The sequence below is a fragment of the Leptonychotes weddellii genome, chromosome 7 (genome assembly GCF_054177405.1).
Source record: "Leptonychotes weddellii isolate Sample4059 chromosome 7, ASM5417740v2, whole genome shotgun sequence".
NCBI classification, from domain to species: domain Eukaryota; kingdom Metazoa; phylum Chordata; class Mammalia; order Carnivora; family Phocidae; genus Leptonychotes; species Leptonychotes weddellii.
The window spans coordinates 121,063,912-121,081,802 of NC_138375.1; the positions used below are offsets into that span (position 1 = coordinate 121,063,912).

Below are 17,891 nucleotides of genomic sequence, written 5' to 3' on the forward strand. Positions count from 1 at the left end.
TTGCATTTTCTCCCCTAGCAAACAGGACGGGAATTTTATGTCACCTTGAAAGTAGGACTTAATAAAAAGCATGATGCAGTGTATTCAACCTCTTTCAAGTGTCCAGATCCTTACAATCCAAAAAGTAGTGCATCTCCCCTTCTGCATATCCCTGTTTTATTAAAAGAACACGCGTTTCTCCCTCGTGTACCTAGTAAGCATCTAAGTGGGCCCTGTGCTGAGCTCTGTGTAAACAAGATAAAGTGAGTGCCTGGTTTTAGGAGTGTTGGCATCAACAGATAGAATTGAAATGACAGACTCAGTTTGATTTTCCCCTTTGTTCTCAGGAAAGCACAAAGACACGTCCTCCCCAGAAAAGAACAAGACCATTCATTCCTCCGCATCCATACTAAATGCTTCAGAGTAGTTACCTCATTCTGGTGCCAGAATGGTAGCTGGCTCTCGGGCAAACCAAGGGGGGTAGAAAGGGAAGTTTCCAAGAGCAGTAGTGGCCCACCTGGCCCCCCAGACTCTCCTATTTGCCCTCTAGCAAAAACAAAGGGAGACAATTTTGTGTCATGTATTGTACTGATGCTGTGTGTTTTTTTAAAGATTGTATTTATTGATTTGAGAGAGAGAGAGAGAGAGCAAGCGTGAGTGGGGGGAGGAGCAGAAGCAGAGAGAGAAGCAGGCTTCCTGGTGAGCAGGGATCCCAATTCCGGGCTCCATCCCAGGACCCTAAGATTATGACCCAAGCCAAAGGCAGACGCTTAACTGAGCCACCCAGGCACCCCTTGATGCTGTTTTAAGATAATACTCTCTGCACACTTCACCTTCTACTAATACCTAATTTCTCTAGATTCCTAGTATGCCTGTGTGTGTGTGTTCTGTCTCAGCCCAGTGTTCCCCCGGCAAGTTCCGGTCCACCTGCCCCAGCTCAGGATCACACCATCTAATGGCAGGATTCATCGGGCCCGACTCTGCCCCTCTCCAGAGACACAGATAATACTCTGATAATAATGACAGAAACCGCTGAGTGGGTAACCACTGGGCCAGGCACTTTCCATACCCTGTCGGCTGATTGCACGGCAACTGTGTAAGGAAGTGACTGTCTCTTCTTCGCAGATGGGCACATTGACATGCAGGGAAGTTAAGTAACTTATTCAAGACTGAACCCTGGTAACTGGTGGCAAAAGCCAAGGTTTAAAATCATGTGCATGATTCCCAGGCTCATGGGTTTTTTCCTGCTCCCCCCACTCTGCCTCTCAGGGCACATGGTGGCTGTCCATGTTAGCGTCAGTACTGTAATAAACGTCTGTGGGCTTGAACAGAAATACTGAAAGTGATCGTGTGCCCTGGAGACATCTGAGGTGGCTGTGGACCAGGCCCGGAAACTGCAGTTGGCAGTGTTTACTGTGAGCCAGGCTCTGTGCTAGGCCCTTCATATACATTATTTCATTTAATTCTCAAATACGAAATGGGCACCATTTTTTTTAAAGATTTTATTTATTTGACAGATAGAGAGAGAGCACAAGTAGGCAGAGCGGCAGGCAGAGCGAGAGGGAGAAGCAGACTCCCCGCTGAGCAGGGCACCCGATGTGGGGCTCCATCCCAGGACCCTGAGATCCTGACCTGAGCCGAAGGCAGCCGCTTAACCAACTGAGCCACCCAGGTGCCCCCAAAATGGGCACCATTTTATCCCCAGCTGGGGGAGACAGAAGAGCCAGAGTTCAAGCCAGCGGTGACCCACGCCAGATCTCACATGCGGAATCACTGCAGCAGAAAGAGCTTCTCTGGCTTTGTTGCAGAAAGAAATCTAACCCTTTTTACTGGTGAGGCTAGTGATCGCTGTCTTCTGTGCCGGTCAAGTTGCCTGTTGCCCATGGATGTTATGGCCCCTGCTTTCTTCCTGTCGTGCTCATACGAGAACCCTGCAGTAGGGATTACACACCCATAGTCCCCAGGCTCCGTGGCTAAGTCCACAATAGTAAGATTTTATGGTGATTTGTTAGCATAAAAATGGTGTTATATTATAATCATTAATTGAATAAATTGACGTTTTACTGGATTGGACGAAATTAAGATGGTATTATATGGGGCATGTGTGCATGTATGAGAGAGAGAGAGAGCTGGAAGATATGCATTAGCCAAGAAGTCAGGACCCGAAAATACTACTGGAGGTCCAGATATCTGCGTAACAATATTACTTTCCGACAGAGAACTATTTACTAGAAAGATTCTCAGTAGGAACTGAATTGCTTTTATTAGCTTATTTATAGTGTGCACTTCCCTTTTCACCTCTATTTCAAAAGAGGGTATTTGTGCTTTTTCAGAATGTGTGAAAGTCCTCCATTTACAGAGTCCTGGAAGATGTTTTCTGCCAGTTTCTTGGTTCAGCAGCTCTCAGTGAGTTCCAGTGAAGACCTGGGGGGGAAAAAAAGCTTCCATCCTGTTCATCCTCTTTGACATGCATTTCCTAACCCATTTCCCCCCACCCCCTGCTCAGTGCAGGATCCCCACACAAAGTGGGCGTCTACAGGGCCACTTAGGGAGTTCCTCTGATTCTGGTTCCCTGTTATTCCTCTTCTCACTGCTTTACTCTTCTACACTCAATTTCAAACTAAATGGAAATGCAGATGGGCACATGAGCATCTAGGTTTCCCAAAATACACATTTTCATGAGCACTTCCCTCTTGAAGTGTGTGGACGGAGCCAGCATATTCTCTCCCCATTATCACTCTGTTTTAATGTCTAACTGACAGATGCCTGTCAGTAAAACAAAGCAGTAATGGGCAGAAAATGTCTCAGCTCTTAGCAAAAAAGGAAAGACCCCAGATTCCTGTCAGGCTCAGAGACACTCATCAGCCATTGTTAAAGAGGACTTACACATGCCTCTTCGGGGAATACCCATGGATGGCCTAAATGTTTTCACCCTTATTATGTGAGAAGAAGAAGAAGGAGCTGTTTCTCATACATGGGCAGATTTCTCCTCTGGAGGAAGCTTGCACAGCGTGTTAATGGGTCATTTACTGCAACCCTGGAGTAGGGTGTGGCCGTGCCAGACGGCACCTGCAGGCTTCCCTGGGTGAGAATGCCTTCCTGGTGAGTCACAGAAGGAAGGTCCAGCTGATACAAGCTCAGTGACCTCACCCCGCCAGTCTGATGCGCGGTGCTTCTGCCAGTCTGTGTCCACGCACTCAGCCACCTTCAGACAAATCTGGTCAACCACACGACAGTGGAAGCCTGCAGGGGCAAGTGACACCAAGTGAGAAGAGGGAATATTTTAGATTTGTTCTCATTTTCCTCAGAAATTCGTCAATGCAGAAGCCCTCTGTCTAGGAGGGGTGTTCAGCCTAAGGAAAAACTCTATCAACCATAAAGACAAAGTCAGACTCCAAAGCAGGTGAGAGAAACAGTGCCTGGCCTTCTTACTGAGAGTGCTGGACGGCAGGGACCATGCCCTTGATTTATGTTGTGTCCACTTGAATCACAAGTCCAGTCCTCTAGACCAGCAGGGTGAGTTATGGGGTGACAGTCTGATTTCTCTTTTAATTTCAGTAAAAACAAGTGGACCTTGAAGAATAACCAAAACAATAACAAAACAACTCAGTTACTATAGCTTGTAACTAAGGCACCAATTCCTTACTCTGCAAATTGGCCATCAAAGGAAAGAATTAAGCAGTGATCATGCCTTTTCTGTGCACGTTGGATTTCAGCATAAGCAGATTGCACTGGTTGATGAGGGAAAGTTGTTCATTACAGGAGAATTCCTGCTACTAAAGTTGGAAGGGAAATTCAACTTGGAACGGCTTGATTTTGTAGCCCCCCAAGTGAAATAATTGCTTTAAGCAACTGTCATCAATGCATGCAATAATTAGACCGTTCGAATATTGATGGGGAACGTTACACTGAAGAAATCATCTGCCATCACTTGAACCCACTAAAAGTGGGACGGCCACCCAGTACATTCGGTGCCCCCTGATGTGATGCAGTGTCACCTATGAACTGTTGTCGTCTAAGAGGTGAACTTGAGCTCAATCGAGCTTATCTATAAGCTCACAGAAAACACAGGGGATAGAGGAACAAATTAAATGATACCACAAGAAAGCAAGTTCGGGGGCACCTCGGTGCTCGGTCAGTTGGGCGTCTGCCTTCGGCTCAGGTCATGATCCCATGGTCCTGGGATCAAGTCCCGCCGTCGGGCTCCCTGCTCAGCAGAGAGTCTACTTCTCTCTCTGCCTCTGCCCTCCCCCGAGCTTGCGCTTGTTCTCTCTCGCTCGATTGCTCTCTCTCTCAAATAAATAAATAAAAATCTTAAAAAAATATTAATAGGAAAGAAGGAAGAAATGGAGGGAGAGAGGGAGGAAGACACAAGTGTGACAAAATTTTGATTAATTGTCAGATTGGCACACTGGAGTATATGTCAGTTTACTTAATATTCTATTTGTTTGGAACTTTTCATGGTAAAAATACTAAGAAAAGGAATAACAGATCTCTCTCAGAGGTGGTAGTAGGATCATCATTATCTGACGATCAAAAATGTTACAGTTTTTTTTCTTATTTTTTGAAGATACTCTTTCCTTAAAAACTCATTTTGTTAGATGGGGGGGGGTAGTCACTAGAAACCGATTCCATTGCCTTACATCAAGCAACTGGAGGAGATTTGGGTAACAAATAGTCTCTGGTGTGAAAGTGAATGCTGATCTTAGCTGGAATAACTTGCTTTCTTCAGCACCCGCAGTGGTGGGTCTCCAGGGACTTATCTGGCTACATGTGTTTTTCACATTTATTAGTGAAATTGGAGATTCAAGAATAAAACACAGTCCTCAGGAACATTTTGTTAATTTGTGACACACTAGAGATTTTTTTAGCCCGTAAAGCAAATGAATGAGCTCCATGGGGGTATAACTGTTATTTTCACCCTTGGAAGGCGGTAAAGACCCACTATATTTATAAAGCACTTAGAGAATGAAAATGAATAGTGCTATGAAAATAGAAAAGTATACTCACACTATTGCTATTAATAGTGTAATTTTTTTTCTTTTTGGTCTGTTGTGAAGGAAAACCCATCAGTTGAAAATTTAAAAGTAAAAGTAGACCTCTGCACAATATGTGGCTGTTTTATCTTAGATAAGAATTTAATTCCGTGTCAGTATTAAGTTGTTTTGTTTCTGTCAAACAGGCTGGATCAGGTTAAGGAAACTCACCCATTCTTTTTTTTTTTTTTTTTTAAAGATTTTATTTATTTATTTCAGAAAGAGAGAATGAGGGACAGAGCACAAGAGGGAAGAGGGCAGAGGGAGAAGCAGACCCCCTGCTGAGCAGGGAGCCCGATGTGGGACCCGATCCCGGGACTCCAGGATCATGACCTGAGCCGAAGGCAGTCGCTTAACCAACTGAGCCACCCAGGCGCCCCGAAACTCACCCATTCTTTCTGGCAGGACTGGAGATACAAAGAAATGAACAGACCAGATATTTGATTCAGGATGGTCTTGCTGAGCGGCTGTAGGGCCTTCAGGGATGCTCTGGTGGAAACAGCCCTCCATGTAAGCCGACATGCCGGGCTATTTCTGACAGGCGTTAAAGGTACGGGGCTGCTCGGAGGCTCAGGGACAGAGCAGGCTGGTCCTCACACTGAAAAAGTCCAGTTAAAGGTGATGCTCCAGGGCGCCTGGGTGGCTCAGTCCCTTAAGCGTCTGTCTTCGGCTCAGGTCATGATCCCAGGGTCCTGGGATCGAGCCCCGCATCAGGCTCCCTGCTCAGCGGGGAGTCTGCTTCTCCCTCTCCCTCAGCCTGCTGCTCCCCCTGCTTGTACTCCCTCTCTCTCTCAAATAAATAAATAAAATCTTAATAAAATAAAATAAAGGTGATGCTCTGACAGGTGGGGGCTGTGTGAGACGTGGGGACTGACGTCAAGATGCGTGGTGAGCTGGGCCAGGCAGCCAAAGGAGCAAAAGCAAGAAGGGGGCATGGGCTCGGATGAGAAGAACTAATTCCTCAGAGGTTCCTTTGAAGGAGTTCATTGAATGCTTTGCACTGAGGTCAGTAGGAAGTAAGGAAGAAAGAGGCCTCATTCCCCACCAGTATCATGGTGCCCAAGAACCCAGGACATACAGTGGCACCTGGGTGGCTCAAATGGTTAAGCATCTGCCTTCGGCTCAGGTCATGATCCCAGGACCGCATCGGGCTCTCTGCTCGGCGGGAAGCCTGCTTCTCCCTCTCCCCCTCCCCCTGCTTGTGTTCCCTCTCTCGCTGTGTCTCTCTCTGTCAAATAAATAAGTAAAATCTTTAAAAAATAATAAAAAAAAAACCCAAGGATATACTTTGGGAAGAGATTACGTGGTAAAGTGATCTCAGGTAACTCAGCCCTTGGCTATGTTTTGCTTTTTTCTTGTGCTTTGTTGGATCTTGCCTTGAAAGACTAGACCCATTTATTTTAGGGAAGCACTAGAAAAGAACCTATGGTTTATCTCTGCACATGTATATAAGGATGCGTGTGTGTGTGTGTAGTGGAAAGGCAGGAAACAGAGTCTAAGGGCTGAGAAGAGTAATTCCAGAGGCTGTTCTCATGCTTTGTCGCTATATTTACAATAAGATTGTCAAAGATGTCAGCGGTTCTGTCTCCATGAGACGTTTACCAGGGCAGATGGGCAGGTAGTGAGAAGGACTCTAGAGGGGATGGTCCAGGCGAGGGGATCCAGAGGTAGGATGGAGAAGGAGCCTCTTGTCCCCACCGTGGCCCCCGGCTGTTGTAAGATGACCCCACTGCCCTACAGTCTTAAGCACTGCCTGTTACAAAGTGCCCTGCACACGCCAGGCACACACCTATCCCGGTCCTCAGCGTCAGGGAGGAGAATGAGGCTCAACGCCAAGGACCTGTCTTCCGTTGCTAAGCGTGGGGTGGCAGTTAAAAGCCAGGGCTCTGCCCCTCTCCCCACACTGCCCCCTGAAAGGCTCCCGGAGTGCTCCTGACCCCAAAGCCAAACATGTACAAAAGCAACACAAAGACACCCACAGACCCTGACACCTCACTCGACCACATGTGAAAGCACCGTGGGATTTGGGGGCTTCTAATAATCCAAGGCATATGATAGGGAGTCCATCTCTAATGCCAAAGACAGGGCTGAAAAGCAAAATCCAAGGAGCATTCATCCTTACGCTGCACTTGCCTAATTCCTTGTCAAGCTGAGCGACTTTGGTTATCCTCGTGCCAAAACCAAGGGCAATGCACCCGAGTCTCTTGGGCCCTCAAGGGCCTGAAGGCGCTGCAGGAAGGCCTGGGCCCCCAGAACCTGGCAGAATGCAGACTCTGGACACTGCCCTGGGAAAGGACAAGACTGCAGCCTCCCCGTGGTCTTGGTGACATGCAGATGGGGAAAGCCCCAAGGAACCCCGGCTTAAAATCAGCCAACAGCGGATGCGGGAGGTTGCCGTTAGGAATTTAGCAAAGCTGTATGCCTAGTACTAGGCTGTCTGCACAGAAGAGGGTGAGTGAGGTACAACTGGGACTGAACCCCGCATTAAATTCCTTAATGGTGGGCATTCACTTGGATGCTGGCAGAAAATGGGTATGAGCGTAGCAACAGATTGGGAGCTCCTGGTTCTTAGAGCATATTCTCCCTCATTATAGCTGAAATGTTCATCCCCTGTATTATCAGAGATCCTGGACAGCATGCTGTACCCTCTACACTTTTCCTTATGCTATACAGGGAGCTGTTTGGTACCGGGCACGCCGAACATCACTTGACGAATACACTTTTTCTCCAAATGATGTCCCATGAACGTCTTACTCTGTTTTGCCTGCTCCCTCTGTTGTTTTTAAACCTGTCGTTTCAACTTTTCTGACGTGTCCCGATTGCTCCCCAGTCCCCAGAACTCATCGGTGAGCTCTGCTTCCCCCACCCCCACCCCCCACCCCTGCTCAGCAGGGCTGTGTGTGCGGGAGCCCGTTGTTATTTATAAGTGTAATTCAGCCGTTGCTGTGTCTTTGAATGCACAGGGTAGTTGTGGGATTTTTAATTGCCATTTTCATCTATATAATTAAAATTAAATGAAAAGGGCACCTGGGTGGCTCAGTTGGTTAAGCAACTGCCTTTGGCTCAGGTCATGATCCTGGAGTCCCGGGATCGAGTCCCGCATCGGGCTCCCTGTTCGGCGGGGAGTCTGCTTCTCCCTCTGATCCTCCTCCTCTCGTGCTCTCTGTCTCCCATTCTCTCTCTCAGATAAATAAATAAAAAAAAATCTTTAAAAAAATAAAAAATAAATAAAATTAAATGAAAAAATGGATAGCCTCCAAAATCCGAATTAATTTTATGAGTACTTCTTGAGGGGAAAAAATACGTATAAACACGATAATTGTTACTTGATTTGCCTTCAGCAGAACTAGAGGATTTTACCTGCCTAAAGAGAAAATTAGTAATTTTAAATGAAAAAAAAAAAGATTAGTCTGATACTTCTGGTGCTTCTTGAGAATCAAAAATAATAACGCAGATGGGAAATGATAAATAACTCTGGGTATCACTTTCAAACAGTACACTGTGAGATTGGAACTCTGCGGATCCAACTGGCCTTATGCTAGTCTGGATTTTTTTTTTCCCCTTGGTTCCTCACTGGTGTTTACACATTCCTCAAGAAAATGTCTTTACCCCCAAATCAAAACCTTCATGCTCGGAAATAAGCATTTCACCTGCTTACTCTGCTCTGCAAGTATGACAATGCTCACATAAGCGGAGAATAACGAGAAAACAAAAAGACAAGTTTTTGTGTGTATTTTTTTTTTTTAATCCATTGGGCCCGCCAGGGTTGCAGTCTGCAGTCTCATGAAGCTCCTGACGGACATGTTTATAAAGACCTGGATGGTCACTTTATTTGGAATGACAAACTCTCCGCTCCACATAATGAGGTCAGTGAAGCATCCAGAAAAGAAACGTATAATTTGGTAGCGTGGGTCTGTAAGCACAGCCCTGCCGAGACTATTTAAGTTTAATGAAGCAGCTACTTTGCCGCTACACACTTCGAGTGAATAGCTTCCTTGGCGTGTTTTTGAAAACTTAAATGTTGCTGGTAATCATGTCCCAGCAATCTCCTTGGAGAGCCTTTGTGCCCTGTTCTCAGAAGAAATATGCAGCTTTTACATGTTAATGGCTTTGAAATTAGTCATTTGCTCCATTTTCATTGGAAAAGGAAGGTCAGTGTGTGGTTTCCCACCCGCCTTCATTTTCTGTGCACATTCAGGAACCTCCAAGTCAGTTTATCAGGCATGCCATGCACTGTGTGCTTATAACAGGCCTCAAAAGGCAGGGAAATGTTCTATCGAAGAGCATTCGTATTCTCAGAGATTGTTCTTAGAATTCAGAGGCTGAAAGTCTCCCTCAGAGGGGAAAGTTCCTGGACAGGCCATTATTTTTATTTTCCCCCTCGTTTCAATCACCAACCGACGTGTACTGCCCATTCATTGGTCTCCTTGGGGAGGCCTTGCTCCCTGCGTATGCAGCCCCTCTAGGAAGGCTAAGGGACATTTTAGAGATGCTTCCTGAAGCAGATTTGCTCATGTAAAACTAAGGTCAGCCTTCTGAATCTTGGACCAGTGTTAATGATGTGCACCTCTGTGGGAGTGGAAAGACATCTAGCCATTCCCCCAAATTTAGGGCAGTGTCCCCTGAGTAAGCAAGGGCATGATGGCTAGTGGAAAGGTGCCGTGTCCTCGTGGCTCTGCAGCCCCTAAGAGGGTCTGCAGAACGCTGCTCGGGAAATGTAAAGCCAGACTTGAAATGGTCGGACTCTGAACCATCAGAAATTTCAAAGGAATATCCAGTAATTTCTTTAAAAAAAAAAAAAAAAATTCTTGGAGTGGATGAAAGAATGAAAAATTTGCTTCTCGGCTTTGCTTTGTTGACCAGCCCTGGTTGTGGGCGGGTGACAGAAGACCTTTCTAGAATATATTGAGACCTGAGGAGCCTACTTGTTAAAAATCTCTGGAATTAGGCGCCTGTGTGGCTCAGTCGTTAAGCGTCTGCCTTTGGCTCAGGTCATGATCCCGGGGTCCTGGGATCGAGCCCCACATCGGGCTCCCTGCTCAGCGGGAAAGCCTGCTTCCCCCTCTCCCACTCCCCCTGCTTGTGTTCCCTCTCTCACTGTGTCTCTCTCTGTCAAATAAATAAAATCTTTAAAAAAAAAAAATCTCTGGAATTATGAGGGTCAAATTTGGAGGTCCGTGCTTGCTACAGGGTCCCAGCTTGGGACCTGCTCAGTCCGCTTGCTGCCAGGCAGCCTGCCAGACCAGGTCAGTGCGGCTAACACACATACTCTGACGCTCTGATTTTTACCTTTAATCCCCATGGTAATTTGTACATCCCAACAGAGATGCCAGCTTGACAGATCCCTCCCCGAAACAGCCTTGTTGTCCTAAATCTAAGAGATTAAAGTTGACTTGTCACTGAAAATACAGTTCTGATGGAAACAGGCCTGCAAAGGCATTTGGGCGTGGCTTGCACTTTATTTTCTAGTATATTTATCACGTGCTAGATAAGCTAAGATCATGGTGGCTGCTGTAACATACAGACCCAAAGATCTCCAACAGAATAGCAGGTTCTCACCATGTGCCTTCACTAAACGTTTTCACGAACAAGTGAAAACCTGTGTTCAGGGATCTGAACAGACAGGGCTGAGGAGAAGGAGGAGAAGTGGATGAACAGGGAAGAAGGTGCCTCCATGCTACCTGCCAGTGGGATGGAGTGGCACAAGGTCAGAGCTCAAGCGTGATCCAGAAGTACAGACTGGGGGAAGCTCACCAGCCATGGGGGAAGATGGTTTTCAAAGACAGAAAAAAGATGCAGCTCAGCTTACAAAAAGAGCAGGAATGAAGGTTAATGTGGCATTCTCTGCATGTGGCTCAGTCCAGTTCACAAAGCATGTTCACATGTATTATTTGAGGCCTCACCAACACCCTGACCAAGTGGCTCAGGAAGTACTAGTACTTTCATTCCAAATATGCAAGAAATCTCAACCATGGCTGAGAAGCTGAGTGACCCTGAGGAGTGCTGAGCCAAGGTGCAGGCTTGGGGGACCTGCCTCTGAGAACAGAGCTTTCTCCCCTAACTCTGCAATCCTCAGGGAGGTTCCAGGGGCTGCTGGGGCCAGGGGGCAGCAAAGGTGAACAGAGTCCCCCCAAAATCTCCTCCCCAACATCCTCCGGATGTGTCCTCATGGTGCCAGCCATGTTCCCATGGAAATCACTTACCAAAGGCAGACTGTGCAGAAACACGGCAACGATTAGCTGCAGCCTGGTTGAGTCTTTGCTTTGGTAAAACCTGTACTCTGTCCTTTAAGGGGTCACAGTTTAACAGACAGGCCTTTTGTATCTTAACAATGGTCTCATCAGGCTTTCTTTCACTGAGCCTCTCCCTCCTCTTCTACTGTCTCCCTCTCATCCACCTAGTGCCATGCCTTGCGCTGCGCGCAGCCGGACTTGGCCAGTGCCAAATCATGTTTTATTCGCAGCCTCAGAAAGCAATTAGACAAGGAGTCAAGCCTGGCCAACAAAGGACCTGTCCTACCAGTGCAATCTGATGTTTGAGTTTACAGAGACACGCCCCTCCTCCCCACCGGCATTGTGTTTTTGTCCCGAGAAATCCCGAGAGCCGAATTCTTGGGTGAACTGGGAAGACACTCGCCCACAAGAGCAGCAGTGTTGATAAGAAAGCGGTCGAATGGTGCTTGAAATTTTGCAGGAAGATCCGTGGAAGCCCAGTTAGGCTGCAAAGCGACAGCTCAGCTCTTTCTAGCATCCACAGCAACAGCCCGCTGTTTTCCCAGGTGGCTCTGAAGGGGACAGGGAAATGCAGCAGGCCATTTGTCACTGCCCCAGGTGCAACATATGCATGCCAATTGGCGCATGCGGCCTGCAGAGGCCCACTCCTGCCCCAGGCCTAGTGCAGGCCTCCAGGCTTCCTTTTGACCGAGACTGGGGAGAACGGTGCTCCCATCTGTCCTCCTCCACCTGAGGACATGAAGAGATCCACTCTTGTGGGGTCGGAACCAACTCAGCCCTTCCCACCATGACCTCAGGTGTCTATGCTCTGCAGTATCCTTTCCACCCCATTTGCAATTCAAGACGTGGTCTTTCAGAAGCATGGGAACTCATCATGGGCATGCCAGGCTTGGTATCTCAAGATGCATGGTAGTTAGCGAATGCGCGGGTGTGTTCTTCAGTGAGTGCCAGACCGGAGTGACCCGTCTGGCAGGTCCCAAGTGGGGTTCAGGGCTCTGAAGAGATGGCCCAAGAGGAGGAGGCAAGGTAGAGGAGCGCTCTGTCCCTTTATGCTCAACTCTGTGCCCAGCACCCACTGTGAAGGGAATAAACTGATCAGATGACCTGTGATATCTCTTTTGCCTTTGAGAAGAGAAATGAAATGAAGTCTAGCAACCAGAAGTGAAATTACAGATATAAAATAAGTTTAAAGGGGACTCTACTTCTAGAATTGTTTTAAGGGCATTTTATTGTGGATTTGGGTCATATATTTAGAACTGCTTCCTTTGATGAGAACTTAATCTGGGTTATAAGTGAATGGACTTGGGGACATCGTGTGCCTGAGTGATGTCCCTTCACTAGGGTAGCCTCACTCCTGACAGCCCTGATCTCCTCTTCTCCCTCTGAGCATCCCTTCTCCGCCTCCTTCCCGTTCCATCGAGCACTGGGAGGGAGCATTTGGTGCTGTGAGTTGAAGTTATGCAAAACCCGAAAATAGACTCTCAGAGTGCATCCAGACATAATGATTCTATGCCGCAAGAAGGTCACTGTGTCTGCTTTTCCTGCCAACACACCCCTGGCTCTTAATCTATGGCTGCCTTGTGAAGCAAGAGAGCTGTGCCAGGAAGTTACACTTGGTGACTGGGAGGCATTATGAGAATTTAAAATCATGTCAATGGGGTTTTATAAGAGCAGGCCAGGGGAGGGGGATTAGACAGTTTTAGAAGTCGGATCTTGAACATCCTTTTGTTCTGTGGCCTGAGAGCTACCTTAACTCACTTATTTAAAAAAAAAAAAAAAAAAATCTGGCCTCTACTACAAATCAACTCCACCCTGTCAACCCTGCCAAAAATTAGAAAGATCCACCCTGAAAGTTTACTGTGGTTATCCGAGTGGTGGGATTATGACTGAATTGTGTTGTTTTCCTTGTACTTTTCTGTTCTTTCTCTAACATACATTTCTGGCTTTGGCAATGTAAAAAGAAACAAAGAAGGGCAACAAATCCTATTTAAAAAGCAAAACTAAACTAGCTAATTATGCAGTTGTACCTTTGTCTGCTTACTGCCTGGTGGTTGAGAAGCCCACCAGAGTGGTGCCAGTGACAGAGCAGAGGCGGCCCTAGCCTGTGTCCCCACATCAGGCCACCGACCAGGGCTGCTGTCCGTAACCGCCTCCCCATGGCCAGGCTCCAAAGGTGTCCCGGCAGAGAGCAGACCACAAACGTGAAGCAGATTGGTGGCAGCCAAGGACAGGAATGGGAACATGCTAGAGCGAGGCCAGCCAGACACCGCAGCAGCAAGGAGGGGATTCCCTTCCCATCCAACTGTCTCCGATGGTCAGGCCTCCCTGACATGCGCATGTTGGGAGGGAGGGCGTCAGTTCAAGTTCATCTGCAAACACTGTGTTCTCATCCTAAGAATGTCCAGTTGGTGCACATTGTTCTGGAAGTCGGGGAGATCCTGTTTGCCAGATCCGGAGGAGTCAAGTACTGTATAATAACTGGGAGAAAGAGCTAGAAGAAAACAATCCTTTGAGGAATTCCAAAAATCCTCCTGGGGTTGTGGGATGGATTTACTTTAATTTGGGGCCTTTAGCATCCAGTCTGCTTATTGATGTGAATTCAGCCCATCAACCAGTCCTGTGTCTCCCTACAGAGCCCAGGCCGTCTTGGGCTCCGTGGAGCTTGAGGTGAGCAGGCTGGGCAGAAACAACGGTATTTCTAAAAGTGAGATGCAGCTCCTATGAGTTTCTATAAAGACCTCTATTTTTCATGCATCACCAACAGACTTACTACTGGATGCAGTGGGTCCACACACCAGTGGGTCTGAATGCTTTGAATCTGAGGTCCAGTTCAAGCCCACACCACCCCAATCAGGGACAGAATTCCTTGCAGGCTATGTGACAGGCTGGATGTCAGGGAATGGATTATTTTTAACAGGCAGTGGAGGTCTCGTCCATCCTCGTTTCTTGCATTCTCCTGTGTGATCCTCTATGATGATGCAGTATTCCACTAACAAAGACTCAGTTCTAATGTTTTGATTGTGATGTCCATTAAGAAAAAATGTAACAAGCTCATCCAACTAATCACTTCCCATGAATAACTATTTAAGACAAGGCCAAAATAGGTTAAGTTTTTAAAGGAAGTTAATTGTCAAGATATATTAAGTAGATAATTGTATTATGGGACGCAGATATGGCAGCAGTCAGAAAGGTGGACATTAATTGATTCATTCTGGCCAGTATTGTCCTAGAAGCTGCTACTTGGCCAGAGTCTTTTTTTCCCCCTCTTTCTCTCTGTTTTTAATCTTAGCATCTCAGAATGAAGCTGAATGGAGCATAAATTGCTTACAAGAAAAAAGAGTTGTGAACGGTTTTAATAATGATTCTAGTAACTTTGAGAGAGTGTCAACAAAGACTTATTGCTTCTCTGGCAACGGAGCAGGAGAACTGCTTATCTCCTCTTCAGATCGGGCTCCAGAGCCATCACGCCCTCCCCTCTCCAAGAGCGGGGCTCCGAAATGTTTATGTACACCGACAGGTTCGCTATCTGGCTCATAAGCACGTCCGCTGTTTCCTGCGGGCTCTGTGTGCACGCGCGCGAGCGTGCGTGACACGGTAACCAGATAATGTGCCATGTCTAGGCTCCCCTTGTTGTTTATATTAAATAATGACACGATGAGGTGGGTGGCCTGTAATTTCCCCGTTTTCTGTTAACCACCCTGCCCAAGTAAACTGTTTTCTGATCTCTCCTAGATGGAAATCCTGTATGAACGTGGAAGCCATTAGCCGAGTAATTGCTGTCTGTTACCATGACAACCAGCCGCTGCAGTCACCTGCCCGAAGTGTTGCCAGACTGCACCAGCTCGGCTGCGCCTGTGGTGAAGACCGTGGAGGACTGTGGCAGCCTAGTGACCGGGCAGCCGCAGTATGTCATGCAAGTTTCGGCCAAGGACGGGCAGCTGCTGTCAACGGTGGTGCGGACTCTCGCCACCCAGAGGTAGTACCGCTATTAAAATAATTGAATCTGTAATTGATCCGGAAGGCTCTCGGTCAGATGGAAACTGCCAGAGGGAACGTAATTAGCGCTCAGGTCTTTTGTGTCAGGTGAGCCGAGGTGCTACCCGAGTTCTCTCATCCTCGCCATTTCTACAGCGATGGGGCATAAAGCTAAAATTCCCGTTGTTGAGTTTTCCGCTTCAGGTCACACGTGCAGAGAGAGCCAGGCCGGGAAAGATCCCACAAGACACAGGGTCGCTTTCCTTGCATTTGTTATGTGGACATTGCTATGGTACGCTCTTGTTGCCAGGCACTAACAAAGGTGGTCCTTTGTGAGCGTGGGAGGAAGGAGGCACCTGATTTCAGGGGACAGAGCCAGAAGTGATTGGACTTGTGGGCACAGCTTCTGAAGGGACATTCCTGGTGCTTGTACCAATCAGTACTGCCTGATGGGAGATCGTCTGGGGCTTCATCCCGGGTGAGTCTCTTCTCTGGCACGTCCCCACTCGGGGGCCTCTTTTGTGGCCCCCTCCTTTGTGCCCCATGGGCCCCCCAACTCCTGATCCTTCCCAACACACCCTGCCCTACGATTGTTCAAACTGCGACAGCTTGTCTCCCCAAGATGAGGAACCAAAGCAAGGCCAAAGGCTCCGACCAGCCCAGAGATGGCTCGTCCAGGCTGGCTCTTTGTCCCTGGAGGTCTCTCTTGTGCTGTTGCTGTCCAATGGCAGATTGAGAGCCACGGGCTGCCCGGCCAATGCATGCTCTCTGGCTTCTCCAGCTTTCTGTCAGGATAGGTAGGGGCAACTCTGATCAATTAATGTACAGTGCCTATCAACACTGGACCTGTCCTCTGATACCAGCACCACTTCTGACCCAGAAGCTTTAGACCAGTCACTCGCACACTGACTGCTTACCTTGGTCTGAGCAACTCAACCAAACCCTACGGGAGAGATCCAGGCCCACACGCACCTGCAGCAGGACTGTTGGCAGCATCACCCCAGCCTGGACCTGGTGGCCACCAGACATGGACTCACACCCTCATGCATCTTGCGAACGCTGCCCACGCATCTTCTGCTGCCGATCAATGCAGCTCTCGCTAAGGGGTCGCGTAGAAAAAAGTCAATATGTATTCTCCCACCTCTCGAAAAGCTTCTAACAATTTGTTAGGACTCAGAATATGACACGGCGATGAGCATCATTGCTCATCTGTGAACTGAGACAGGTCACTGTGTGTGCACCCGTCACCCTGGCAGCCTTCACACACCTTGTTTAATCAGAGCTAAGATGACTTAGACCTGTGAGCCAGGGCGTGTGTGTGTGTGTGCGTGTGCACGTGCTCACACGCGCATGCATCAGGTGTTTTCACATGTTTACGTGGTCATGTAAACCAGATGATTTTCGACTTTCACATGCATCTGGCTCAGTGGGAATGAAGGAGCCAGGAATAGTCAGAGAAAAAAAGTCAACTCCTTCAACTTTCTTCTCCCAGCCCTGAGTGGGTCCCCCTTCTGGGCAAGTAGGAAGGAAGTCTTTTCCTCTTTTAATCCCCCTTTAGCCTTCACTCATTCCCAGGATCATCCCAGAAAGGCCCTTGGGAAACAGAGGTGCTTCCATGCCAGGTAGAGGGGCTGTCCCCAGGTGGGCACATACAGTGATAACATAGTTTAAAACTGAGTGCCCAATAAAGGACAATATGAGAAGCGATACACGATAATGTCGATCAGAAAGGAGTGGTCCTTTCCCGAGACACAGTATGCACGGGGAGCTGAGGCCATCTTAGTTTGAGCCCTTCATTGTGCACTAACTTCCCTGATGAGCGCTACATCATTTTGACTTTCCCTGACCTGAGTTTTCCTGTAAGTGAAAATAGTCACCATTAACGACACATTTACTACATGCTGGCCCTTATTCTAAGCTTCGGATTTGGACCGTCTTTTCTCATCCTTATGTCACCTTTGAGGAAGGCACCATTCTTTGCCCCTGTTTTAGAGAGGACAAAACTAAAGTACAAAGGGATGACGTTACTTGAACCAAGTTAGCCAAATGGGAGGCAGCAGACCTGGGGTTCAGAGCCTGCCTCATCAACTACTACGCCGTGTGCCTCACGGAACGTGCAGGGCTGGCTTTTCTTTCCAGATTAATGGCAGAGCTCTGGACGGAGGCCGCCTCCCTAGGACATAGTCATTACTTGCATTCGGCGTAGTATCCTTAGCATCCTCGGGAAGCTCAAAGGATCACCTGCCCCTCAGCTCGGTACTCTGGCTCAGACAACACTTCTGTGTTATGGCTCAAGACTTGGCTGCCAGTTAACTTGCCTCCCCTCACTGTCCCACCCTAATGAAAGGAGAAATGAAAAGAACCTCCGAGTATTTGAAAGTGTCCTGGTTTGATTCAAAAGGCACAATTTGTCTAGAAACTGCAGGTGATGTCATTTCAAAACAATTTCTGTTTTTAATGGTGAGGAATCGTTCTTATTTCTTGATTGGTAGTTTGCCTGAACAACATCCACGTCCAAGACAACGATAACATGCTGCTCACTTTCACCCACTTTCGGCCCTGGGCCACCCCCCTCCTTCTGTATATTGTCAAAAGGAGGTGCCCGAGGACCCCGGCCTGCCCCGGCCTCCACGACCGTGTACACGGAGTGTCCATCCAGGGTGTTAAA

General features: G+C 47.8%; 1 protein-coding gene across 3 annotated transcripts in view; it reads left to right on the forward strand.

Moving 5' to 3' along the window:
* MARCHF3 (membrane associated ring-CH-type finger 3) overlaps window positions 1-17,891 on the forward strand; it is a 123,064-nt gene that overhangs the window by 74,252 nt on the left and 30,921 nt on the right. For all 3 annotated transcript variants that reach the window (XM_081827154.1, XM_081827155.1, XM_081827153.1), the window contains exon 2: window positions 14,981-15,224. In XM_081827154.1, the coding sequence (XP_081683280.1) occupies window positions 15,037-15,224 (188 nt within the window). In that variant the 5' untranslated portion in view covers window positions 14,981-15,036. The remainder of the gene's footprint in view (window positions 1-14,980; window positions 15,225-17,891) is intronic.